This window comes from Balaenoptera musculus, chromosome 9 (assembly GCF_009873245.2).
Source record: "Balaenoptera musculus isolate JJ_BM4_2016_0621 chromosome 9, mBalMus1.pri.v3, whole genome shotgun sequence".
Lineage (NCBI taxonomy): Eukaryota > Metazoa > Chordata > Mammalia > Artiodactyla > Balaenopteridae > Balaenoptera > Balaenoptera musculus.
In genome coordinates this window covers 28443422-28455437 of record NC_045793.1, presented here as the reverse complement: position 1 = coordinate 28455437, position 12016 = coordinate 28443422, and the positions used below count along the sequence as shown (strand labels likewise).

Sequence of the window (12016 nt, the reverse complement as noted above, 5' to 3'; positions counted from 1 at the left end):
GGATTTTCCCCCTTTCCTCATCTATTGATTTCCCTGTTATTTTCATTTTATGTGGAGTGTTTTCATCTCTGTGTTGATTTCATTGTCAGACTTTCTTGGTTGTCTTATTGCCTTTTGAAATTGTATTTCCAGATTTACCCTGTATGGTAGTTGTTTTGTTTTTGTGTTTTTTCTTTCTGTACTCATTATTCACCATCTAGAAGTTTTACAGTTGCCTCCAGCCAGTCCCTAGCTCATAGTCCAGAATGTGCCTTATCTTGTCAGCCTGAGGTCCTGTCCTCCCAGGACAATGCAAATCCTGCCATCTAGCTGGATCAGGAAGCTTGGATCAGCCCTGCCTGGGAGGCTGGGCAGAATCTGCTTCCTCTGAATGCCACCACAGACAGTGGTCAGTCTAGCTTTTTTTTGGGCCTGTCATAGTTGCCAAGAAAACCACTCTCCAGCCCTTAGTTTGTGGCACTAAAATTAACTCTGACCCTAGAATGATGTGGGAGCACTTTAGACCACAGGTTCTCACATTTGCTCTGCTTGTGTGCTTTTCTGACCCATTCTGGTCTACAGAGATGTTTATTAGCTTTGTGTTTATGGTGGAGAAAGGGATGAGGGAGGTCTTAATTGTACAAACTTCATCTAGACTGCTAATCACAGGCTTTAAAGATAGGAAATCTTATTTAAAAGGTGAAGATATTTGCCAAATAAATAGGCAAATCTGTTTTTCTGACTTATGACTAAGTAAGAGGAGGGGAAAATAACATTTGTGAATGCCTGCGACATGCCATGCCAGATATAATACTTGTTTTATGTAGTCCTTACCAAAATTCTGTAAAGTAGGTATGGTAATTCCATGTTGAACTTAGGATCAATAATCATATTGCTAGTATGTAGTAGAGTTCAATCCAAGTATATCCATGAGAGCACATCTTGTTTCATTTACTGCCTTATTCCCAGCACTTAAACCAATGCCTGGCATATAGTAAGTGCCCAGTAATATTTATTAAATGAATGAAGCTTTTTTCGCTTGGTGTCTTTTCTACAGCTGTTTTTATTCATATATCTTGAGCCCTATATAAAACAATCACTCTACTAGGCATAAATTCTTTAGCCTAGGAATCTCTTTTCTTTGCCTTGTTCTCTTTTCTGTTTTCTCTTCTACTTGCCTGGCACTGGATGTTTTGACACTCATCCCGGTGGATGAATTGTCTCTCTAGTTCTCCTGAGGGTCTCACCTCTCTTGCTAATAAGCTGGAATTGGAACTAAAACTTTTACTTGCATAGGTCACTTCCCAGTAGCTGCCACTCTCCCACTTCCCCATTTCACAATATTAGTCATATGTTGTCTTAACCGCCCCAAGTAAGTGCAGCCAGGAACTTGCTACCGAGGCAATAAAGGCAAATGACCCTATGACTAGGCAATGTGGATAATGACTCCCCCCCACTGAAGTTCTGAGTGACAAATTATCTTGGGAAATGTGGCTGATTATATTTAAAAATCACGTTGGTTCTCTTTGAAATTATAGTTCCGGATGGAATTGAAATATAAATTAGGCTTTAAAATATAGTTTTTTTCACCTCTTCTCCCCCTTTTTAATGACACACTGACTGATATTATGGAATAATTTTACTGATGAATTAGTACATATGTGGGTACGATCTCTCAGCACAGCTTGAGAAAAGCAGGACCAATCACAGGCCTCACTCACTGCAATTGATTTTCGAAAAAGAACGCAAAGCAATTAAGACAGGAGAAGAGTAATGCATTCTAAATCTGTGTGCTACAAGAAAAACACTATTATTATTTGACAGAACCCGTAAAGGGCTTTGTATGGTTCGTGACACACCTACCCCTACTGCTGCAGGAAATTCTCAAGACTCAATCCATATTAACTGCAAAGCTTAAAGTGACTCCATCTTGGAAGATGGAGAGTAAGAAGCTCAACTACAAAGTCAAGGAAAAATAATTAGCATTTCTAGTTAGTTTTCAGCCCAAAATGGGTAGCAAGGAAAGGCAATTGGTGGCTCCACTATGTCAGTTACAAGGGAATTTTTAACTCCTTTTCATCTAACTTCTGAAAACAATTAGCAATGGAGACATGCTGTATTCACACCCCATGCACACAGTGGAACTGGACACAGCCATAGAGATCATCTTGTTCTCCAATCTGACAATGCACCAGGGTGTGATAAAAATTCAGGCCATGGATTAACTGCTTCCGAATCATGATGAGTCTTTTAAATGTGCAGCATCCTGGACTTCACATCCGTAAGTACCTCAGGTGAATCTGGGGCAGCCAGTCCACAGATAACATTGAAAACTCTTTTAAGAGTCTTGTTCATTTTACAGATGAGGACATGGGCCAGAGAGTAGCATGACAGAATCACTTGGGGAGTTTTTCAGAATACGCTAGATAAATTGGGACAGCCTAGGTTATGCTGTGGCAAACCTCCCTAAATCTCAGCAGCTTAAAACAACCAAAGTTTATATCTTGCTCACATTATTTGGTCATCAGGGGTCATGGTTGCTCTGTAATCCAGGCAGTGGGAAACCTCATCTCAACATGTGTTTTGTAATTACAAATGCAGCAACAATGGTGCACGAGGTTTTCAAAATCTGATATAAATGCCATTAAGGAAGCAATAGCATCGATGGGCTTGGGAGCCAGACAGCTTGTCTTTAAATCCTCCCACTCCCCTGAGAGGCTGTGTGACCTTGGGCAAATTGCTTAACCTCTTTGAGTGTCTGTTTGCTCATCTGTAAAATGGGGATAATATTGACTATTCTAATGGTTGTTAGGAGGCTGACAGTAGACATTCACATATACTATTGTTACCAACCAAGGTATAAATATGTATCATGAAAGGAAAAGAAGAGCTTCATGGAAGAGACACACTCCTGTTACACCTACATTCTTGTTCTGTCCCTTAGTCGCTCTCTACACTCTATTTGAAGTTCTTTCCTTTCATCGTTTCCTTTCTCCTGTATCCTATCCCTCCTACAAGATCTAGCTTAGGTACCATATCCTTCTGCCGCGAGAGGTCCTTAAATCCATCCGTTCAGCACAGTTATCAACTATCTAACTGTGTGACAGGCACTGTGCTTGGGCCGGAGGAAACAAGTTAAACAACATGTTCTGTGTTCTTGAGGTGTCTGCAGTTTAGAGGGGGAGGCAAAGATAAAGGCAAAATGGAATACAGACTACGATGGAGGCCGACATCTCCACGACTGTGCAATGAGAGCATGGAGGAGGATTCTGTTTGTATCACAGCCCAAGCTGCCTTTCCCAAGAAGGACGGGGCGAGAGGAGTGGGCGTTCCAGGAGGAGGATGCAGCATGTGCAGAGAAAGAGAGGGAAGAACAACCATGGGTCTCCTAGGGCGGCAGATAGTGAAATATTGCTCCCATGGGAAATGTGAATGCAGTGCGGGAGATAGGTATTGGGGGCTTTGGGGAGGGCTGTTAGGAGGAATAAATGGCAAAATCCCAAAGATCCATCAGTATATACATGTTTGGTTTAGATATTTTCCCCCTGTCTGCAAAAGGGAGCCATGGAAGATGTCTGACCAGTGGTACAATAGGACAAGGTTGACATTTTAAAAATAGTTCTCCGGCAGGAGACTCTGGGGGGAAGAGTGTGAAAATGGTCTATGAAAGAGAGAGGAAAAGACAGGCTTGAGGAGAGCAGTGCCAGCAGGAATGGAGATGAAGACACAAATGGGAAGCGGGTGGATTCAGGAGGTAAAGCAACATAGACTGAGGGATGAGGGCTTAGGAATATCTGAGGGATCTGACATGACACACAGATTTCAGACCTCGAAACGGGGTAGCAGATTCTCCGAGACAAGGAAAATAGAAGGAGTAGCAGGTTGTGGGCAAGTGGGATGTGTGTGGTTGGGGGGATGGAGGGGCTGAAGAATGATGAATCCCTAGAGGTATGTTCACCTTTTAATTACACGTCTATAACACAAATCATTTGTTTCCATCATTTGGCATGGATTTATATACAACCTTATTTTGTGATGAATGTTGGCCGTGGTATATATTGACTTTTCAGCAATTGTGCAAGCTACTTGAAAGCAGAAACATTAAACTGCGTAATATGCCACTGTTCACTGAGCACAGTACTTTGGGCCTAGCAAGTTCTCATCAAATATTCATGAAATAAATATATATCACATTTGGATTTTCTGGTTTTGTTCATCTCCTACCACATTAATTAGCATGATTCCATGCTTTCTTTTTCTTGCCCTCCATCATTCTGATGCTCTTTTGTATCTAAAATGTTCACTTTCTTGGAGTTTATAGCATTTCCCCCCTTTATCTTAAATCTCTACAGCAGTTTAGACCAACATTAAAAACAATATCAACTGTTTCATTACTTGATTTGCCCCTTTAAAAGTTCCTTATGTTTTCTCAGAATTCTGCCCTCCCTCTTCTCTCACTTGTGGTCTTTTTAAATTTTCTCCCACTCATTTTCCTTTCCTTTGTCAGACTTCTCAACCTACCACTTTCCCCCTTCCATCAGAGCCTTTATCCCTTTAAGGTTTACATTTCTTTACAAGAGCTCTCTTTCTGCCATCTGTTTAGTTTTTCTAGATGGAGCACCGTAAGACTCTCATTATGTATCATTTCTTTTACTTATTATAATTTCTATTATAACTTTGAAGTTTACGATGCATCACATGCATAGATTGGGAAGGAAACAGAAGCAGCCCACGACAGGTGGCCCTCCCAGCTGTGTTTCCTCCATCCCTAACCTGGGGCCGGTCCAGCGCCCTAAGGCTCTCTGCTTGGCTGACTCTTCCCCTCTCCTCTCTTCAAGTTTCTCCTGGTGTAAAATATTTTCCAGAGAAATCCTGAAGTATCTGACAGAAACCTGAAATCTGGTCTCGGATTTACAACCAGTCAACTAGGGAATGCTGCTCAGTATCCGTGTGGCTGTTTTCCTGTCTCCTTAACTGAAAAAAAAAAAAAAAAAAGGGGTCCATAATGAATGGGTAAATTAGATGGAGTGACACACCTGGAAGGATGCTCTCTACAAACAGAAAATATTATTGTTCAGTTTTCTCCTCTTAAAACTCCTCAAACAAACCTGGCCTTCTTTTTATCATTTTGTTCCATCAAAAGAAATACAAAGAAAAGCCAAGAAACTAGAAAAATAAGTAAAGAAATAGTACGGAGTTCTGAGAAGTAAAATTAACAAGCTGCTAGAGATAGTCATAAAAGAACAAAGTTGCACTGTGGATATCACTGGGACTACGGCATGTAGCCTAGGCCAATTTTAACCGGTTTTTATCTGGGAATATTTAAGATATTCCCTCTCTAAAAAGAAAAATGCAGTGCAATTATTAATTTTACTCAAATATTTACATAAATATCAATTACACCACAGGCTTGTTTTACTGACCACTAACTACTAATTGGGAAAGGGCTAGGACTACCCTTATACTTATGTGATGATTAAAAAGACAGTATTTTTGAAGTTTCAGTGTAAAGCAATAAGAAAATACAATTCCTTTAGTAAAGTGACATTTACACCAATGTGTCAGGAGTATACTTATTACCCTCGGAAGCTATAAAGACACAGATATTCAGTTGTGGTTGAGATCACTGGCTCTAAAGTCAGACAGATGTTGATTGGAAACATCTGTAGAGCCACATTTTGGTAAGCTATTTGCATGTTTCTATCTCCATTTCTAATCTGCAAAATTTGACCAATTACAATACCTAATGCATAAGGATTCAATTTGAGCTTCTGTTTGACTTATGCTCATAGGCTTCTGGGGTGATATCAGTACATATTTTCTTTCGCTATAAAATATTATTTCCATGAAAACACTGAAATACACAGTTCCAAGGTCTCTTCCAACTAGAAGATTTTAAGATGCCCACTAAATGCCATGACTCATGGTAAACATTTGGGCACACGTGTGAAGGGAAGGGGCACCATATCTTGACAAGCTGATAATACAAGCTTGTATAGCTGGGACTCTGGGACATTCAGCAAATGACACACGAGACCGCTGCTCCAGTTCTCATAGGTCTGCCCCCAGTGGTTAGAATCACTGCAATTTTCTACCTTAAGGACATCGAGTTGCATGAGGTCAATTGAGGAAATGGCAAAGATGCACCTCTTCTCTGGTCTGACCTGTCTAAAGCATTATTGTAAAGAGTTATGCCTGAGTTGTTGATAAATGATTATCAAGCCACACTTTATGTGACTCCTCAAAATAGAGGGTAAATCTTCAAAAGTACAAAATATAGAAAAGAGTTAAACAAAACCACTGTTAAATCATGAATTCTGAGTTCTGACAGAACCTGAGTTCAAATCCAGTTTCAATAGCATCTGTGTGGCCTTTGTTGGGTCACATGTCTGCAAAGCGAAGCCCTTCCCCTCCCTTTTGAACATTACATTGCAAAGCCACTTAGGGGCTCTCATCTTTGATGCTACATTTTTGAATTAAGGTAAAATTAGGGTAAGGGTTAAGGCTGGTCTATAGAAACAACTCAGTAATCAGAAGGAAAATGAAAAAAAATCAGCCAATAACTTATTGTTTGTTGGTTCTACATCATGTAGATTCACTGTGTTTTTATAAAGCAAAATTGACTTTGTTTTGCTTGACTATTATTGTGGGTTTGGAAGCAAGCATAGGGTTCTCCAGTTTGGTAACATGAAAGTTACAATAAATTGATTTGCATTCATGTCAAAGTAAGCCTCTACCTAACTTTTAAACACTCCAAAGACCCACATCCTCTGAAACAAAGTTTTGCTCTCCTTGTAAGCAAAAGTTAAAATAATATTCTTTGGGTTTGATTAGCGGTTGATTGAATGGTTAAGTATCCATTTAGAGTAAACAAAAAATGAAATCATGTTACTGTACTAGAAAGAAATCCTCCCATTAACATTAACTGAGTTTTAACAAATGAGTTGATTAGAGGGAAAGGAAAGAGGAACACAGTTTGTCAAATGCAACTTGTTGCCAGGTTTCCCCACAGACCTAATGTACACTTTCTGGTTAATGACTCATGCATGGAGAACGTTGCTTTATATTAATTTAATTGTTCTTCCTTTTCAAAGAGTTTATATTCCCTTCCTCCGAAAATTGTGGAAGATACTCAAAGTGTCATATGCATATATGTCAAAGGAGCAGCACAGATGATACGCAGTCATGGCCAGAGTTTGTCTTGACTAGTTTAACTTATTTTCTCTGCCATAAGTAAGGACTTACGCTGAGACTAACCCAGAAAAATTAAAGTAGAGCAGGGGTCCAGGTATGAATCAGGATGTACTCATGGTAGGAGTCAGCCAGGTCTGGGGCACAGGTAGGACCAGGGGAATTGGAAGAAGGCCGTCCTGCACACTAGATGGAGTGACGAGTCTTCGAAGCAGGTGGCGGTGGGCATTCAAATGAAATCCCTATGCCTGTGATTCACATTGGTCCTCTAGTGGCTGCCAGAGACTCATAGAAGAGTCCTCAGAACTAGCGGGGGTGGGAGGGGCAGGGCGAACAGGGGAGGATTAGTCACAAAGAATTTGCAAAACAAAACCAACCAAACCAAAGACCACGGAGTGTGCCTGCTGTTTTCACTAGACATTCTCTAAAACTTTGGGGGTTCAGAACAATATTTGATGAGAAGTGGGAGAGAGTTCTTCCCTCCCTCTTCGGGGCACTGTGAGACCTCCGTTGCCCCTCCTGCTCCCGAAGGAGACACCCCGCAGCTGTGGGCAGCAGAGGCCAGATCCCTTGCCAGCTCTGCAGGTAAAGGAGGCCTTGACAGAGTCAAAAAAGACTTTTCCGTAGCTGACACGACTTTCCTTCAGACAGCGGCAGACTTCTGAGGGAGGCTGGAGTATTATAATTACTGCAATTCTATTTTTACCCAGACTAGTATAACCTTGGTTAATGCTTGTGAGAGAAGAACATCAGAAAGGTTCTCTTCTACTCAGAGAAAAGGCATCATGGGGTGGCGGGAATTGCACAGCTGTGGGAGCAGCAGATTTGGGGAGATTCTCACTAGCCCACTTACTGTGTGCCAGCCACAGCTCCAAATAAGTGCTTGATGAGTGCTTATTTATTTAATCCTCACAACAAGCCCGTTACTCTCTCAGTCTTACATATGAGACAATGGAAGCACAGAGAGGTCAATTAATTTGTCCAGGTCACACAGCTTCTAAGTGGAAACCTGGGACCTAAAGCAGAGAGCCTGACTCTGGTGACTGTCCTCTTACCACCAAGAGACACTCGTCGTGCCTGGCATAGAGAAGGTGCTCACTAAATGTTTGCTGATACAATCATTTCCCCAAGGTATTAAAAATGCATTGCGTTTATTATTCTGGACTTAATAGACTGACCACACTTAAAAGGAAACAGAAAAATCCCTACAAGTACACCAAAATGATATAAAATCTCACATGATCAGAACATGTACAATTATTTATTAGACTTTTCTGATTAACCAAGGAAAATTACTTCACGCTTTCAATGAAGCATAAGGAAACTAAATTTCCAGAAGGTTCCATGGCCTACACCAAGCCACGGAGCTGTCAAGTAAATTAGTTTGCGCTAGACCCTCCCTAGGACTCCCATGTTTTCTTCTAGCTCTTTCCCCCAGTGTCACATTGCTGCCTAGTCTCAGGGGAAGGGATTGTGTTAACCCAGGATGCTCTCTGGAGATTGATAACTAGAATGACAGGATCTCAAGGGCTGTGATTCTTTTGTTCTTCCTCTCATCTGGTTGCCAGGCAGAGAACAATTCTGACTGAATATACTATTTAATTATTGCAGTTAATCATACCGAGAATCAACAACATTAATCATTAAAAAGGAGAAAAAATGGACAAAACACAATGTATAACCATCCTGATTTCAAGCCCAAGGTGTCACCACCCATTCAGCTCTGAGCCACACAATTACATAGCAACAATAAAGGACAATTAGATAAATCAAAAACCTACCAGCCCATTCTCCGGGTTCACTTACCTTGGTGCGGAGGATGAGTGGCAGGGGCAATAAAATCAACAGAGTGAAAACTACAAGGAGAAACCGGCGATAAACTAAAATATAACTGAAGAATTTCATTGTCCTGAACAGGTGCTTTCAATAGTGTTCTCCTCAAAAAAAAGGCAGACGTTAAATAGCCAACCTGGATTAATATTTCTCTAGCCCATCATCTTCATTTACTGCCCCAGACTCACCAACACGAGTTAAAATTAAATCTCAATTTTTATTGTTTTACTGTCACAATTCACATGGAGAGATAAGCCCAAGAGCGTTTGCGAGAAATCAAAGACCATTTTCTGTTATGTTTTTGAAGGGCAAAACTGTCCTTATTTAGTCTGTGCACATTAACTGGAATATGAACTGGCCAAGTCTAGGAGAAGGCAAACCATGAGTCTGGTTGAGTCTGCCCACAATGAGGCCCCTCCCTACCTTCTGATGTTCCCTGAATTTGAGGCGCCACACTTGCGTGGTGCCTTGAGCAGGTCTTTACTGGGTGCCTCCAGTGCCCTTTCCAGGGAAGCTCATTTTCAGTTTGTGAATCGAAATAGCAACCCCAGTAGTAGGAATTCCAGTGTGAAAAGGCAAGTTTTTGCTACAGATGGGTTTTTCTGGGACTTCTCAGATAAGGTATTGAGGCAGCTAAATGCACTGCCTTTGTGGAGTTTGGCTCAGAGGAGACCTCCTGACCGCTCTCATTTAGGACTTCTCTGTTCTCATTCAAAAGATAAATACCACTGCTTCTGAGAGTGAATAGTATTTTTCTCCACAGTAGCACACTCAATTGCACAATAATTTCTTCACTGTTCAAAAGCAAAGTTCCGTGTTTCTTGAACCCTATGGCCTCTTTGGATAGGAAACCAAAAGTTACCATAAAGTCTTCCATAAGCCCTCACCTGTAAGACTTTTTCAGAACTGAGTTGATACTATTGTGCTGATACTGACTATATTGACTAGGTAATTATCAGGGAATTTGTACAGAGATGAGTCATTACGGCCATTCAAGAGGAGTGTGTGTACGTGTGCGCGCGCGTGCGTGTGTGTGTGTGTGTGTGTGTAAACGGGAACTGTTCTGACAGTGACATTGAGGATCTGTTTTGAAACACCTCAGGGCTAGGGACTCACTGGTTAGTTTCTCATTGTGTCGTAAATTAATCATCCAACAAACCTCAACTAAACAACTACTATGCACCTAGCCCTAGGTATAAACAAAACACATTTCCTTCTATAGTCTATAGTCAATTTCCCTAGCCACAAATAACCTTAGTTTTATATAATCTGTGGTTAGCATTTAGACCTTATTTCTAATTCCCCATTAATGTAACTCTGCCTTCTTTTCCCATCAAGAAAGATAATTCTTTCACCAACACTCACCTCGCTGTACTGTTAATGTGGATGAGAAAACATTTTTTCCCCTCTAAAAGTCTAAATTTCTAAAGATATATCATATATAGTGATTCAGGAAAATCAGTAAACAGAAAAAAAGTCTCCAAACCAGAAAGGCACATTACATCTTGAATTTCTCAGGTGAAAAAATGGGAGGGTAATTATAAATAATAGTAGTAAATAGCGAGCAGTAATAAATGAGCAGTAATAATAAATAGCGTTAAAAAACACATTAAAGGAGGAGAGTTATTTAAAGCAGTTTTGATACTTTTTTTTCTATATAACAGTACAGTTCATTGCATGCTTTTTTTATATATATTTTTTGAAGAAACCATGTCTGTTCTCAGATTTCCTTCAGCCACCTGGTGAGACCATCTGAGCCTCACTTTCTCATCTTAGAAGATCTTACTCTGTGAGACGATACCAAAAATGAAAAGGTATTTGTGTGATATTTAATGGAAATGAAGGCCTATGCATGCAGGGAACAGTGGCACTCAAGCCAGACAAAGGCTAAAGGTAAAACAATTGACATTTTGTCAGGGCCTCCTTTCAGTGCACTGTTTTCTCTATTCTGGCTCCCATTTCTCACCAGATCAAGTCTTACAGGTCCCTCCTATTATGGCCTGAGGTTCTAGCCAGCTCCATCTTCTGTGGCTGCCCTTTATCACAAAATGGTTCTACCTTTTCTTTACGTCCAGCCAATCTCCTTTTCCTCAGGGGTTTTCTCTCCATTGTTGTTGAGATAAAAGATCTGAGAAAACAATTCACACTAAACACAAAAGACTAATATGAGCGGCACACCTCTGCAAGAGCCAGCAGGGAATGAAACTCTAATGGGAGACTTTGGGCCCCTTGGAAACACATCTTAAGGTATCTATCAAATCACATCACGGTGCTAACCGGTACCACAGTTGTCAAATTTCATCTCTTATTTGTATAGAAAAACATAAATCTCTCTTACTACATCACAATTGTGCTGTTTTATCTATCTGACCTAAAATGAATCACACCATTGTGTAACCATGCATTAGTCCATTTAAAACATCTTCTCTATGAATATAAAAATATTACAAATACTGTTCATCCATTTACAATCATCTACTTTGTGTCAGGAAGGTTACCACCTCATTTAGTCTTCAAAACCCAATACAATTCATTACTATACACTAACAATGAAAAATCAGAAAGAGAAATTAAGGAAACACTCCCATTTACCATTGCAACAAAAAGAATAAAATACCTAGGAATAAACCTACCTAAGGAGACAAAAGACCTGTATGCAGAAAACTATAAGACACTGATGAAAGAGATCAAAGACAATACAAACAGATGGAGAGATATACCATGTTCCTGGATTGGAAGAATCAACATTGTGAATATGACTGTACTCCCCAAAGCAATCTACAGATTTAATGCAATCCCTATCAAGTTACCAACGGCATTTTTCACAGAACTAGAACAAAAAATTTTACAATCTGTATGGAAACACAAAACCCTGAATAGCCAAAGCAATCTTGAGAAAGAAAAAAACTGAGCTGGAGGAATCAGGCTCACTGACTTCAGACTACACTACAAAGCTACAGTATTCAAGACTGTACGGTACTGGCACAAAAACAGAAATATAGATCAATGGAAC

The 12016-nt window shown here is 40.3% G+C and overlaps 1 protein-coding gene across 2 annotated transcripts in view; it reads right to left on the bottom strand.

Annotated features, from left to right (window-relative positions):
- SLC13A1 (solute carrier family 13 member 1) overlaps positions 1-9101 on the bottom strand; it is a 107463-nt gene extending 98362 nt beyond the window's left edge. Inside the window, exon 1 of one of the 2 annotated variants that reach the window (XM_036863693.1) lies at positions 8977-9101. In XM_036863693.1, coding sequence (XP_036719588.1) covers positions 8977-9075 — 99 coding nt within the window. In that variant the 5' untranslated portion in view covers positions 9076-9101. The remainder of the gene's footprint in view (positions 1-8976) is intronic. The other variant, XM_036863694.1, reaches the window with a different exon arrangement.
- Positions 9102-12016: the final 2915 nt, after the last annotated feature.